This window comes from Anomaloglossus baeobatrachus, chromosome 5, assembly GCF_048569485.1.
Source record: "Anomaloglossus baeobatrachus isolate aAnoBae1 chromosome 5, aAnoBae1.hap1, whole genome shotgun sequence".
In the NCBI taxonomy this organism is placed as follows: Eukaryota; Metazoa; Chordata; class Amphibia; order Anura; family Aromobatidae; genus Anomaloglossus; species Anomaloglossus baeobatrachus.
The window spans coordinates 569,061,725-569,078,539 of NC_134357.1; the positions used below are offsets into that span (position 1 = coordinate 569,061,725).

The following is a 16,815-nucleotide window of genomic DNA, read 5'->3' on the forward strand; positions in this document are numbered from 1 at the left end:
ACGCTTTCCATTGCAGGGGCAAAATTGAGGGTGAAAACATAAGCCCCGAAAAACAGGGACTTGGCTGTAGATTCATGACGACTGTTATTTACTGCAAACTCTGCTAAAGGTAAAGTTGAAACCAAATGCCTAAAGGGAAAGAAACCTCCTAGAATAGACAGGTATAAACATAAGTTTTTAAATTATTAGTATTTTATTAAAGACATAATTGAAAATCACTTAAAAGCCGGACACATCAAGCAAAAGGAGGAGAATCTGGTGATAGCCACGGATATTTATTTTTTTTTTTAATCCAATTCGTTTTTATTGAAAACACAGCAGATACAAAATCATACATGGTAATTTAAGAGAACAATTGTCAACTGCCCGCACATGAGGGCTCCATACATTAATATACTCCGAGACAATCCAGTTACAATTCCTCTGCCTTACACTTTAACCACACAACAACATGGGGAGGGAGGAGAGGGGAGGAAAGATGGGGACTTCATTCAAGTAAGGGGGGAACAAGAACAAAGGGGGAGGGGAAGAAGGTAGGGTTGGGGGGGAAGTGGAGGGGGGTTAGATGCCTGCCTGCATTACCAACCCCAGTCCACCAGCCGGGGCCATCAACTCCTCCTAGATTTCTCTCATAAACTGCTGCCTCAGTCAGGGTCTCAATGCTTTAGCCCCCTGGCTAGCCGAGCCAGGGCTATAATTCCATCGGCTCTATCTCAACTAGGTGCTCTTTGCCCGGGGAATAGTCGTGTAATAGGTGTTGCATGGCTGGATGACAGCCAGGGTTCCCATATTGTAAGAATTCTAGTTTTTTGTTTTAGGGAGTGGGCAAGGCAGTATTCATATTGGCATTGTTGGTCGATCCTACTATATAACTCGGCTCCAGAGGGAGCTTCAGTGGCCTTCCACGAATGGCTCAGACACTGTCTGGCAGCTATTAGAATTTGCACAATCAGTCCCCTAAAATTCTGCGGGTACGAGTCTATGCCCAAATTCAGAACTGCCAGCCCTGGGTTGGTGTGCACACCTGTTATTTCACTAATGAGTCTGAAAACTGCTATCCAAAAAGGTTGGACCCTCGGACAGTGCCACCAACAGTGTCCCAGTGATCCCCTCTGGAGGCAGCCCTTCCAACAGAGCGGTGAGTAGTTGGGAATGTAATGCACCAATTTTGCCGGCGTATGGTACCAACGTAGATGCACCTTTTTCAGCTGTTCCAAATGGTTAATGCATTTTTAGGATCTTTGCACCCACTGCGTCGCAGTATGCCACGCCGAGGGAGAGGTGTTAATGCCTAAATCTGATTCCCATTTAGTCATGTATGGGAGCTTTTGCTCGTCAGAGGGGTTGTTCAACCATTTGTAGGTTAAAGAGATTCCCGGTTGCCTCATTAGTTTTTTAAACAATAGTGCCTTAACAGTGGGTAAGGTCGGGTTTGATCCCGGGGGGAATTTTGTGCTTAGAAAATGGCGAATCTGCAGGTGTTGATAAAAACACCCCTTTAGGGAGGGGTGCTCCCGAAGTATATCGTTGAAGGGCCTAATCTCTGCACCATCGTAAAAGTCTGCCAAAACTCCAAAACCCGCTGCTTCCCATCTACTCAAATTTGTATATGGAATGTGGGATTCTATTGCTCTGAGCAAAATTTCTGACAGCGGGACCTGGATCTTAGGGATCATCTCACTGCGCCATATGGCTATCGATGCTGTCATAGTAGGGAGACACAGGGTGGACCTAGTACGTTTTAGATATTCCACCTCCATCAGTTTCCTCGTCGAACCCTGGTCTGTCAGAGAGTTCTCAAGTTGAACCCACCTATGGGAGCTCTCCGTGTTCCACCATTCTTTGAGTGATTCTATAAGAGAAGCTTTATAATAGGCCATCACATTAGGCGTACCCAGACCTCCCATTCCATATGGCAGATGCATAATCTTACTAGCAACTCTAGCTCTTTTATTACCCCAAATAAACTTATTGGTCATCGACTGCAGTTTTATAAAATATCTATATGGAATTTTAAGAGGGAGACACCTAAACATATACAGCAGCTTAGGAAGGAACGTCATCTTAAAGGATTGAATTCTCGCCATCCAAGATAGCGACAACTTCTCATACCTGCCTAGAGCCTGACCCAAGTTTTTGAGTAGGTGATCGAGATTGGATCTGATGAGGGAATGGGTTGGTGTCAAACGGATACCTAGATAAGGGATACTGTCTTCGCACCACTGGAAAGGAAAAGCTGCCTCCAAAATCCTTCTGGACCTTGCGGGTACATTAAATGGTAGTACTAACGACTTAGTGGCATTCAATTTGTAATAAGACACCTCAGAAAAGGTCGACAGGGTGGACATCACTACTGGAAAGGAATATTCAAGGTTAGTACATGATATTATTACATCATCCGCATATAGACCCAATTTATGTTCATGCTCCCCTACCCTTATACCAGTTATGTTCGGGTTCACCCTAATTGCCTCCGCCAGAGGTTCCACCACCAGAGCAAAAACAATAGGGGACAGCGGGCACCCCTGGCGGGTGCCATTGGTTATAGAAAATTTTAATGAGCGAAAACCCGAGGCTAGAACTGAAGCATTTGGGTGAGAGTACAAGGCCAAAACAGATGACTTAATTCTTCCTTCAAAACCAAATTTCATAAGCACTCTTTCCAGATATCCCCAGTGCACCCTATCAAAGGCCTTTTCGGCGTCGAGTGACAAGAATACACCAGGGACACCCGACTTCTCCATCACCCCAATTAAATCCTGCATCCGCCTGGTGCCATCTTTGGATTGCCTGCCCGCCACAAAACCCACCTGATCCGGGGCTACCAAGGAGGGGATTATTTTATGGAGTCTGGTGGCTACCATTTTTGAGTAAATTTTTAAATCACAGTTGAGCAATGAAATTGGTCTGAAATTCCCAGGGGTATCTGCCGTTTTCCCCGGTTTGGGTAGTGTAGTGATAACTGCTTCTAGGTTCTCTGAGGAAATGGTCCCGGCCATTTGCCACAAATTAAAGGTCTTTAGTAAAAAAGGGGCTAGAATAGAGGCAAATTGCTGATAATATTCATAGGGAAGCCCATCCGGGCCTGGGGCTGAGTTTCGTTTAGAAGCTCTAATGGTGTCCAAAATTTCCTGTATAGTAAAGGGAAGATTTAAAGATTCTAATTGCCGGTCTGAGACCCGAGGCAATTCCAGACCGTCCAAAAACTCCTGAATTTTTTCCGGTGTTGGCTGAGGGGTTTGCGGGTCATCCCTTAAATTGTACAGGGCAGCATAATACTTGGCAAAGGCGTCTGCTATCCCATTAGGGTGCCTTATAAGTGATCCGTCGGGGCCCTTCAAAAATTCAATTTTAGATTTAATTTCCCGTTTTTTTGTTCTTCTAGCTAGTAAGGTGCTGGCTCTATCCCCCATCGCATAAAAAGTTGATTTACTCTTTTTAAGATTATGTTCATATCTATACAACAGGAGGGATCGCAGTTGAAACCTGCAAGTAAGAATTTCCTTGGACAGTGTAGACGACGGGGAGGCCTTGTTAATAGTTTCTAAGTGTTGAATATGGGCTATAATTTCTTTAATTTCTGCTTCTCTTTGCTTTTTCAAGAATGATGCAGTTTTTAAAAACTGCCCTCTAATAACTGATTTGTGTGCAGCCCATAAGGTCTCGTCAGAGACCTCCCCATTGTCATTATGTCCAAAGTATTCCAACAGGCCTGCCACAACCTCCTCCTGAACGTTCTTTTGGTTCAGTAAACTAGTATTAAGTCTCCACTGAGGCACCATAAATCCACTAGTAGAGTCCTGTACAACCAAAGTTATTGGAGCATGATCCGACCATGTTATCAGAACCACTTCAGCACCCGTACACTTTTGAACAGTCTTACTATCCGTCAGGAAGAAGTCGATCCTGCTGTACGACCGATGCCTTGGGGAAAAGAAAGTATAGTCCCTTTCCGATGCATGAAGGTATCTCCATATGTCATGTAGATGAAACTCCGCGACCAACTGTTTCAGTTCCTTTCCTGACTTAGCGGACCCCGCCGAGCAGTCCATAGATCGGAAAACTGGAGTGTTAAAGTCACCGCAGATTATCTCTGACCCCTGTGCGGTGCTCCTAAACATCTGGAAAAATTTCCGGGCAAATGTTAGTTGAGATGAGTTTGGAGCGTAAATCGATGCCAAGGTATACAAAAGCCCATTCAGGAGGCACTTTAGAATAATATATCTCCCGTCTGCACCATAGGTTACATCAATCATTTTGAAAGCCACAGAGTTTTTAATCAGGATAGCCACTCCTCCTTTTTTTTTTTAGAGTCATTTGCAAAGAACATATGTGGAAATCTTGGATGTAGTAGCCTTTTATTGTCATCAGTAAGAAGGTGAGTTTCTTGAATACATGCTATATCACATTTGGATGCTATAACTTCTCTCCACAGCATGGATCTTTTTGCAGGAGAATTGAGACCCTTCACATTGAGAGACAGAAACTTAATACTCATGGCGGATCCCAGAAAGGAAGATGTTTCCAGGCAGGCCGACTGAGAGGCATAGGGCAGGCAGAGGCAGGCAAGGAGGACCAGTTAGGGACGGTGCACGGGTGGAGGGAAAAAACAACAAAAACAAAAAAACTTGAATACTTCAGCTTCATCCTTACTGGACAGCTGGGAAGTACTTGCTCGCCATAGGCGAGAACAACAGAGGGCTTAAGTGACATCACAGGTCACATGAGAGCTACACACGCCTGCGGCTGGCGAGACTCCCTCAAGCTGGTTCCCACTCAGGATTGATCTTTTTCTTCTGAGCATCCCCCTGCTCCCGGCGTGAGTCTGAGTGCATTGTAAGGGGTAATCCCCAGGACTCAAGTAGTTTGCTCAGTTGAGGAGGGGACTGGCATACATGTGTTTTAGAATCCCTGAAGATAATCAATTTCACCGGGAATCCCCATTTATAGTGTATGTCATGCTCCCTCAGGATTCTGGAGAACTGGGAAAATTCTCTTCTTTTTGCCAGAGTTGCAGCAGACAGGTCCGGGAACACCTTTAAATCATTAAATTCATCTGGGAGGATAGGGTTATCCCTCAGTATCTGGAGCACTGCTTCCTTTGTTTTATAAAAATGCAGTCGTGCCAGCGTGTCCCTGGGCAGAGTGGGGTCGATACCTTTAGGTTTAGGGATTCTATGTATTCTATCCACTATGAGATCTCTTTCTGTGTGTTCTGGGAGCAGTAGTTGGAGAAACTTGTGAAAGAAATCTGGCAGCTCTTTATCAGCTACTGACACAGGAATGCCCCTAATTTTAAGATTGTTCCTTCTGGATCTGTCTTCCAGATCCCCAAGCTTGTTTTTCAGTATTCCCACCTCCTCCTCTAGTGCTGTGTTAGCATCAATCAGATCATTGTGTGACTGAGCAAGTTCGGCCATTTTAGACTCCACATGGTCTGTACGGTCCCCCAGTGATTTGATTTCCTCCTTAACTTCTTTAATCATGTTCTTAAGATCCCTGAAATCCTCCTGCAGTGATGACTTCAGAGAACTGAGCATGGCTTGCAGCCTTTCCTCTGTGAGAGGAGTGCCTGTGACACTGCTTCCCAACCCTGTCTCTTCCTGGTGTAAGGGAGACACTGCAGCAGCAGACATCTTCTGAGGAGAGGGGGATCCCCTATCCCTGGGATAAAAGTCAGTAAGCTTGGCCGGGGGGCCAGATTTCCGGGGTCTACCCTTTGGCATACTGTGCAGGGGGGATTACTCACTGTTTCAGAGGAGAGTTCTCAGCGATTTGAAGCAGCTTTGAGCCAGTTTGTACAGCCACAGCACAGAGCTTCCCTCTTAAGCAGCCATTGCCTTCAGCATGCAGGCCACACACCCCCAGCCACGGATATTTATAACCACACTGGATGTATATGAACAATATACAGTGTGTGGTAAAAGAATCAAAACATAGGTGAACCCTAGATTGTAATTGGTTGTGTGCAGATTAACACCCCAGCGCTATCCTGGAGACTATTGTGGTCAATACAAGGCAAGTACTGGACTCAGCGGGTTCTGACCTGTGGGGCCGCGAGTCTCCTCCGCAGGAGACTGCAGCTGCTGGTGCCCACGATCCGGGCTCTCTCTGATCTCCCTGCAGAGAACACACGCATCTCCGCAGCAATAAACTTGTATGCTGTGACTCAGGAAAAAGTAACGCAGATGAGTTTACGCTGCAAGAATAACAAGCACAGCGAGCATGAGATTTCTAGAAATCCATCCACTGTGCTTTTGCTGTACAATATAGCAGTTTGGAAGCAACAAAAACAATCTGCGCCAAAACGCTGTGAAATCTGATCGTCGGCACACAACTTAAGGTTGGGGCCACAATGCAGGGCCAATGCAAGAGCATTGGATACAATGTGCTAATGACCTTTGGCTCCCGCTGTGCTGCAAGCGTGAGCCGAGTGTCACGCGACTGTGATTCAAATCTGTGATTAGATCACAGCTGCAGAGGATAGGGAGGGATTAATCTTTCCATGTCTTTCATTGTCAGCTGATACGATTATTGCACTGCACTCCGGTGTCATCCGAGTGCAGTCCAATGTTTCACTCACACCCGTAGACTTGTATGGGTGCGAGTGAACTGTCACTCCCTGCATGTTGCAATTGTTTTCTCGGGCCGATTAGGGTTGAGAATAAAAAAAAAATCACAGCTGGGAAGGGTCCTATAAAGTGACATTGATCAAAGTTGAATGCAATTTTTTTTAATCGCATTCCACTCATCTGATTTTACTCGCCATGTGTCCTAGGCCTTAACAAGTCACCGACAAGGGTGAAGATGTACAAGTGCATCTCGATAAATTAGAATATCATCAAAAAGGTAATTAATTTCAGTAATGTAATACAAAAAGGGAAACACAAATATTATATAGAGTAATTACACACAGAGGGATCTATTTCTATATATTATATAGTCATTACACAGAGGGATCTATGCCTCTATATTATATAGTCATTACACACAGAGGGATCTATTCCTATATATTACATAGAATCATTACACACAGAGGAATCTTTCACGTGTTTATTTCTGTTAATATTGATGATTATGGCTTACAGCCAATGAAAACCAAAAAGTCATTATCTCAGAAAATTAGAATAATTACCACAAAACATCTACAAAGACTTCCTAAGCATTTACATGGTTCCTTAGTCTGGTTCAGTCACAGCTACACAATCATGGGGAAGACTGGTGACCTGACAAATGTGCAGAAGGCAGTCATTGACACACTCCACAAGGAGGGTAAACCACAAAAGGACTTTGGTAAAGAAGCTGGCTGTTCAGAGTGCTGTATCCACGCATATTAATGAAAAGATGAGTGGAAGGAAAAAGTGTGGTAGAAAAAGGTGCCCAAGCAACCACAGCCTTGATAGGATTATTAAGAAAAGGCCGTTCAAAAATTTGGGAGAGATTCACAAGGAGTTTACTGCTGCTGGAGTCAGTGCTTCAAGAGCCACCACACACAGACGTATCCAGGACATGGGCTACAAGTGTCGCATTCCTTGTGTCAAGCCACTCATGACCAATAGACAACGCCAAAAGCGTCTTACCTGGGCCAAGGAGAAATGAACTGGACTGTTCTCAGTGTCCAAGGTGTTGTTTTCAGATGAAGTTAAATTTTGCATTTCATTTGGAAATTGCGGTCCCAGAGTCTGGAGATTGTGGAGAGGCCACAATCCAAGCTGCTGAGGTCTAGTGTGAAGTTTCCACAATCAATTGTGCAAAACTGGCAAACAGTAACGCAAAGGGCAACAGTAATAAAGAACATTACCCCAGATCTGCAGTGTCAGCAGCTAACGGCCCCTGACGCGCGTTTCACGTACCTTCAGAGCTTAAGTTGTACACACACGGCTCAGCTTCAAAAACATATGGCTTCACTCTGTACATGTCTTACACACACAGGGCTCTGCTCACATCATACTCATGACTCCGCTTCATACAAACACGGCTCAACTCCGTACACATACGGTTCCACTCCATACATGTCGTACACACATGGATCCATTCCACACAGGTCTTACATTTGGCTTTGCTCCGTACATGTCGTACACACATGGCTCCGCTTCGCACACATCATATGCACAAGGCTCTGCTCCGAATATGTCGTACACACACAAAGCTCTACACCATACATCTCGTACAGACAGTTGAACTCCGTACACATACAGCTCTGCTCCATACACATCATACACACACAGCTCTGCTCTGCACATGTCGTACACACATGGCTCTGCTCCATACACATACATACATGGCTCCACTTCAATTACATCATACACACACGGTTCTGCTCCGTACACATCATAAACACATGGCTCCGCTCTACACGTCGTACAGACACCTTGTACAAATGCGATTTTGCTCTGCACACGTCGTACATACGGGGCCTTACTCTTCACACCTCATAACATATCGATCCACTCTGTACATGTTGTACACACACGGCTCCGCTGCATACACGTTGCACATACATGGCTTAGATCCTTACACGTTGTACACACTCAGCTCTGCTCCGTACACCTCGTTCACACACGACTTCGCTCCATACACCTCGTACACACACGGCTCCACTCACTACACGTCATACACACACGGCTCCACTTTGTACACCTCAAACACACACGTCTCCACTCAGTACACCTCATATACTCACAGCCCCACTCACTACACCTCGTACACACACGGCTCCACTCACTACACGTCATACACACACGGCTCTGCTCCGTACACCTCGTACACACACGGCTTCGCTCTGTACACCTCGTACACACACGGCTCTGCTCCGTACACCTCGTACACACAGGGCTTCGCTCTGTACACCTCGTACACACATGGCTCCGCTCCGTACACCTTGTACACACACGGCTCCGCTCTGTACACCTCGTACACACATGGCTCTGCTCCGTACACATCGTACACACACGGCTCTGCTCCGTACACCTCGTACACACACGGCTTCGCTCTGTACACCTCGTACACACACGGCTCTGCTCCGTACACCTCGTACACACAGGGCTTCGCTCTGTACACCTCGTACACACATGGCTCCGCTCCGTACACCTTGTACACACACGGCTCCGCTCTGTACACCTCGTACACACATGGCTCTGCTCCGTACACATCGTACACACACGGCTTCGCTCTGTACACCTCGTACACACATGGCTCTGCTCCGTACACATCGTACACACACGGCTTCGCTCTGTACACCTCGTACACACACACGGCTCCGCTCCGTACACCTTGTACACACACGGCTTCGCTCTGTACACCTCGTACACACACGGCTCCGTTCCGTACACCTCGTACACACACGGCTCTGCTCCGTACACCTCGTACACACACGGCTCTGCTCCGTACACCTCGTACACAATCGGCTCTGCTCCGTACACACACGGCTCTGCTCCGTACACCTCGTACACACACGGCTCCGCTCTGTACACCTCGTACACACAGGGCTCCGCTCTGTACACCTCGTACACACAGGGCTCCGCTCCGTACACCTCGTACACACACGGCTCTGCTCCGTACACCTCGTACACACACGGCTCTGCTCCGTACACCTCGTACACACACGGCTCTGCTCCGTACACCTCGTACACACACGGCTTCGCTCTGTACACCTCGTACACACACGGCTTCGCTCTGTACACCTCGTACACACAGGGCTCCGCTCCGTACACCTCGTACACACACAGCTCTGCTCTGTACACCTCGTACACAATCGGCTCTGCTCCGTACACCTTGTACACACACGGCTCCGCTCCGTACACCTCGTACACACACGGCTCCGCTCCGTACACCTCGTACACAATCGGCTCTGCTCCGTACACCTTGTACACACACGGCTCTGCTACATCCACACTGTAAACCCCTCCTGACCCCACACATAAACTTCCCCTCATCCAGCACCATGACACCCAGCACAACAGAGTCCTGCATACACTGAGGAGCTGATCATGTGACCCTGACTCCTCCCCTCCATGTGACATCATCACAGGTCCTGGCAGCACAGAGCAGCCATATGGTTGTGGTTAAATCCCAGTGGGTAGAAAGACCTGTGGGAGTGACTGCTTGTTTGGTGGGCATGGCGATGTTTCCTTCCGTACACTATACTCATGCAAGGGGGTCTTACCCCCAGCCCCCGCTTCTATTATAATCAACTCTATGCCGACGTGGACATAGAAGAATAATGTATCTTCTTGGCAGGGGTATATAGAAATCATGGGCCCCCCCTCCCTCGATACAAAAAAAAAAAAAAATTACAATAAAATATCAAAATAATAATCATCATACATGTTACTGGGGGCGGGTTATAGTCGGAAATAACACATACTACTACATAGTGTTACTGAACAACACCATACCAAGGCCAATAATACAGTGCAAAATAATGCCGCCACACCATGCCAAATAATATCACCACATAGAGTCTGAATATAACCACCGTCCTGTTACTGAGCAAAGGTCACTGCACCAAGACCAGTGGGTTCACACTGCAAATCCCCCCCAAAATCTGCAACATGTGAACTTAGCCTAAAGTAGCGATGTCTTTCATGCCCCTCACCACACACAATATACATTTTCACATCTGTCTCCCCCATATAATGGTAATGATTATGACCCTCTTCATAGCCTTAGGATCTATACCGTGTGCAGAATTATTAGGCAAGTTGTATTTTAGAGGATTTTTTTTATTATTGATCAACAACTATGTTCTCAATCAACCCAAAGAACTCATAAATATCAAAGCTTAATATTTTTGGAAGTTGGAGTGGGTTTTTTAGATTTGGCTATCTTAGGAGGATATCTGTTTGTGCAGGTAACTATTACTGTGCAGAATTATTAGGCAACTTAATAAAAACCAAATATATTCCCATCTCACTTGTTTATTTTCACCAGGTAAACCAATATAACTGCACAAAATTTAGAAATAAACATTTCTGACATGCAAAAACAAAACGCAAAAAAAAAATTAGTGACTAATATAGCCACCTTTCTTTATGATGACAATCAACAACTTACCATCCATAGATTGTCAGTTGCTGGATCTGTTTACGATCAACATTGTGTGCAGCAGCCACCACAGCCTCCAGACACTGTTCCGAGGGGTGTACTGTTTTCCCTCTCTGTAGAGCTCACATTTTATAAGAGACCACAGGTTCTCTATGGGGTTCAGATCAGGTTAACAAGGGGGCCATGTCATTATTTTTTCATCTTTTAGACCTTTACTGGCCAGCCACGCTGTGGAGTAGTTGGATGCATGTTATGGAGCATTGTCCTGTATAAAAATCATGCGTTTTTTTAACAATACCGACTTCTTCCTGTACCACTGCTTGAAGAAGTTGTCTTCCAGAAACTGGCAGTAGGTCTGGGAGTTGAGGTTCACTCCATCCACAACCTGAAAAGGTCCCACAAGTTCATCTTTGATGATACCAGCCCATACCAGTACCCCACCTCCACCTTGCTGGCGTCTGAGTCGGAGTGGAGCTCTCTGCCCTTTACTGATGCAGCCTCTGGCCCATCCATCTGGCCCATCAAGAGTCACTCTCATTTCATCAGTCCATAAAACCTTTGAAAAATAAGACTTAAGATATTTCTTGGCCCAGTCTTGACATTTTATCTTATGTTTCTTGTTCAAAGGTGGTCGTTTCTCAGCCTTCCTTACCTTGGCCATGTCCCTGAGTATGGCACACCTTGTTCTTTTTGATACCCCAGTAACGTTGCAGCTCTGAAATATGGCCAAACTGGTGGCAAATGGCCTCTTGGCAGCTTCACGCTTGATTTTCCTCAATTCATGGGCAGTTATTTTGCGCCTTTTTTGCCCAACACGCTTCTTGCGACCCTGTTGGCTATTTGCCATGAAACGCTTGATTGTTCAGTGATCACGCTTCAAACGTTTGGCAATTTCAAGACTGCTGCATCCCTCAGCAAGAAATCTCACAATTTTGGACTTTTCAGAGCCCGTCAAATCTCTCTTCTGACCCATTTTGCCAAAGGAAAGGAAGTTGCCTAATAATTAAGCACACCTTATATAGGGTGTTGATGTCATTACACCACACCCCTTCTCATTACAGAGATGCACATCACCTGATTTACTTAATTAGTAGTTGGTTCTCAGCCTATACAGCTTGGAGTAGGACAACATGTATAAAAAGTATCATATGATCAAAATACTCATTTGCCTAATAATTCTGCACACAGTGTTTAGTAAAACTCTGCAAAGTACAAGGATAATACACACACACACACACACACACACACACACACACACTGATGGCACAGGACATGGGTAAAACACACACACTGATTGCACAGCACATGGGCAAAACACACACACACACATTGATAGCACAGCACATGGGCAAACCACACACACTGATGGCACAGCGCATGGGCAAAACCCACACACTGATGGCACAGCACATAGGCAACACAAACATACTGATGTCACAGCACATGGGCAACACACACACTGATGGAACAACACATGGGTAACACACACACACACTGATCGCACAGCGGCAACAGACACACACAGAGTGATGGCACAGGGGCAACAGTCACACACGCACACACACTTAGTGATGGCACAGCACAGGGACAACAGACACACACACAGTGATGGCACAGTACAGGAGCAACAGACACACACAGTGATGGCACAGCACAGGAGCAACAGACACACACACACACAGAGTGATGGCACAGCACAGGGGCGACACACAGTGATGGCACAGCACAGGGGCAACAGACACACACACACACACAGATAGCATAGCAAAAATATACACACACACAGTGATGGAACAATACATGGACAACACACACACGGATGGCACAGCACATGGGCAACACGCACACTGATGGCACAGCACAGGGGTAACACACACACACAGACTGATGGCACAGCACAGGTACAACAGACACACACAGACTGATGGCACAGCACAGGGGCAACAGACACACGCACACACACACACAGTGATGGCACAGTACAGAAGTAACAAACACACACAGTGATTGAACAGCACAGGGGAATCAAACACACACTGATGGCACAGCACATGGACAAAACACACACACACACTGATGGCACAGCACATGGGAAAACACACACACACACACACATTGATAGCACAGCACATGGGAAAACCACACACACTGATGGCACAGCGCATGGGCAAAACCCACACACTGATGGCACAGCACATAGGCAACACAAACATACTGATGTCACAGCACATGGGCAACATACACACTGATGGCACAACACATGGGTAACACACACACACTGATCGCACAGCGGCAACAGACACACACAGAGTGATGGCACAGGGGCAACAGTCACACACGCACACACACTTAGTGATGGCACAGCACAGGGGTAACAGACACACACAGAGTGATGGCACAGGGGCAACAGTCACACACGCACACACACTTAGTGATGGCACAGCACAGGGGTAACAGACACACACAGAGTGATGGCACAGGGGCAACAGTCACACACGCACACACACTTAGTGATGGCACAGCACAGGGGCAACAGACACACACACACACAGTGATGGCACAGTACAGGAGCAACAGACACACACAGTGATGGCACAGCACAGGAGCAACAGACACACACACACAGAGTGATGGCAAAGCACAGGGGCGACACACAGTGATGGCACAGCACAGAGTCAACAGACACACACACACACACAGATAGCATAGCAAAAATATACACACACATAGTGATGGCACAATACATGGACAACACAAAAACACTGATGGCACAGCACATGGGCAACACACACACGGATGGCACAGCACATGGGCAACACGCACACTGATGGCACAGCACAGGGGTAACAGACACACACACACACACAGGCTGATGGCACAGCACAGGTACAACAGACACACACAGACTGATGGCACAGCACAGGGGCAACAGACGCACACACACACACAGTGATGGCACAGTACAGAAGTAACAAACACACACAGTGATTGAACAGCACAGGGGAATCAAACACACACTGATGGCACAGCACATGGACAAAACACACACACACACTGATGGCACAGCACATGGGAAAACACAGACACACACACACACATAGTAATGGCACAGCATAGGGGCAACAGACACACACACACACACACACACAGTGATGACACAGCACAGGGGCAACAGACACACACACAGTGATGGCACAGCACAGGGGCGACACACACAGAGTGATGGCCCAGCACAGGGGTGACACACACACACACAGTGATGGCACAGCACAAGGGCAACAGACACCCACACACAGTGATGACACAGCACAGGGGCAACAGACACACACAGTGATTGCACAGCACAGGGGCAACAGAGAGACACACAGTAATGGCACAGCACAGGGGCAACAAACACACAGAGTGATGGCACAGCATAGGGGCGACACACACAAAGTGATGGCACAGCACAGGGACAACAGACACACATACACACACAGTGATGGCACAGCCTAGGGGCAACAGACACAGGCAGACACACACAAAGTGATGGCACAGCACAGGGCAGTTTTTCTGTAGAGTTACAGGCAGACATTTGTACATTATAATACTCACCTGCTCCTGTGCTGTGAGAGATGATGATAGTGGCTCAGGCCTTCCTGTTGCATGCACTTCTTGTGAGTCTTCCTGGCTGCTCCTCCTCTCCTCTGCTTTTTCTTTCTATTCCTTCTGTTCTCCACTTCTCACTGTTTTTCTGCTCTCTGTTTGCTTTTCTCTCTTTTCTGTGGTCTCTACCCCTGTTCCACTCCAGCAATCTTTTCCTTTTCATCATTTCATTCACCCACTGCTCCTGTACTGAACAAGCTCCGCCCTCTCTCCCGATTGTTCTTTTCCTGGCATCTCTGACAGCTCTCTGATTGGAGGAAGAAGCTGCCTGGCCACTCCCTCCTCTTCAGGACAGGCCGCGCACAGTGTGCAATGTGGGCGCATCTGCATCTCTGCGTTGGCCAGCCTGCAGCTATACAAACAGTGCCGGCACCCAGCAGCGTTAATCAGCTGTTTGGTGACGACCCGGGGCATGATGCACGAAAGCGAAAACACAGACACCATGGGCAGCCGCCCGGGCCCCTCCAGCTTGCGTGCTCTGTAGCAGTGGCGTGGTCTGCCTCTATTGAAGGTATGCCACTGCTTCCTGGTGTTAGCAATGTCAGTGGATACCCGCCCCTTTCTGGTCACATGGGCGTGACGTCTGCAAAGGTTCCTCTGGCCACTGGGATTTAGATGTTACCGCAGCCATATATCTAGTGTGCGGCTCTGTAGGTGGCGGTAGGTGCAGAGTCCTGCATACACTGAGGAGCTGATCATGTGACCCCCTGACTCCTCCCCTCATGTGACATCATCACAGGTCCTGGAAGCACAGAGCCGCCATATATCTAGTGTGCGGCTCTGCAGGTGGAGGTGTGTGGAGATTCCCCATTACTGGGCTCAGGCTCCATACACATTAGATGCTGGGGGAGAACAATCGCTCTATAGAAGAGAATTCTCCTGATTGCCCCGTGAAGGATGGATATGGACAGGGACAAGATGGCGGAGAGGATATTACACCTCACCCTAGAGATCCTCTTCCGGCTTACTGGAGAGGTGAGAGATTCTGATGACGTCACATTACACCATTCTTATCTATGGGAATAACAGATGGACAGAACTGGAGAGGTGAGGACTCTGGAAATGTCTGGAGTGAGATTTCTTACTGTGTCTCTCCATAACCAGGATTACACAGTAGTGAAGAAGACCTCTAGTGAGCGCTGTCAGGCCCCTGTGTCTGAAGGATGGGGAAGACCCCTGAGCCCAATCACGGGGCCTCACCCCCCGATACATGAGGACATCAATGACCAGAAGATCCTAGAACTCATCTACAAGATGATTGAGCTGCTGACTGGAGAGGTGACACTGCTGGGAATGCTGGGACATTATACAGTAACGCTATGAAGGGATCGGGGGTGACGGTATCATTGTATGTGTCAGGTTCCTATAAGGTGTCAGGACGTCACCGTCTATTTCTCCATGGAGGAGTGGGAGTATTTAGAAGGACACAAAGATCTGTACAAGGACGTTATGATGGAGGTTTCCCAGCCCCTCACATCACCAGGTAATAGACAGGACTAAATACACACGGCCTATAATTATCTGTATGTAAGGAATGAATTCAGTCCCTGTATGTGTCTCCTCCAGGTCTATCCAGTAAGAGGACAACACCAGAGCGATGTCCCCGTCCTCTTCTCCCACAGGACTGTAAACAAGAAGATCCTGATGTTCCTCAGGATCATCAGGTAGATAGAGAGAAGGTGACATGAAATCTCCCTATGATGTGTAGACGGCTGTGAAGGTCTTGTGCTCAGTCTTGTTTTATCCTCCAGTATTATATGTGTTATACTTGTGTAATGAGAGCGGTGGAGATGGCAGGATTAGAGCTGATCATAGATCGGACTTCTCCATCTGTCTGTGACTTTTACAATATTTGTTTCAGGGGGAAGATCTGACCCATATTAATACTGCTGAGACAAATGTGAGTGGTGATGAGCGGAGTAAAGAGGAGATTCCCACAGATAACCGCCCAGGTGAGTAGTAAACTCTATATTTATTTAAATAACATGACAGTCATTTTGGATGTGGTAATATCAATTATGTTAATTTTTTTTTTTCTTTTAACCCAGGAGTAGCGTTTTTAGTGGCAAAACAGGTTTTAGTGTTTTATTTGCCCATTTGTGTTTTTTTTGTTTAACATATTTA

At 46.9% G+C, this 16,815-nt stretch overlaps 1 protein-coding gene across 1 annotated transcript in view; it reads left to right on the forward strand.

Moving 5' to 3' along the window:
* Positions 1–16,815, forward strand: part of LOC142313054 (uncharacterized) — a 106,382-nt gene that overhangs the window by 12,416 nt on the left and 77,151 nt on the right. The window contains exons 5-7 of the mRNA XM_075352040.1: positions 16,057–16,174; positions 16,258–16,355; positions 16,553–16,643. Coding sequence (XP_075208155.1) covers positions 16,057–16,174; positions 16,258–16,355; positions 16,553–16,643 — 307 coding nt within the window. The remainder of the gene's footprint in view (positions 1–16,056; positions 16,175–16,257; positions 16,356–16,552; positions 16,644–16,815) is intronic.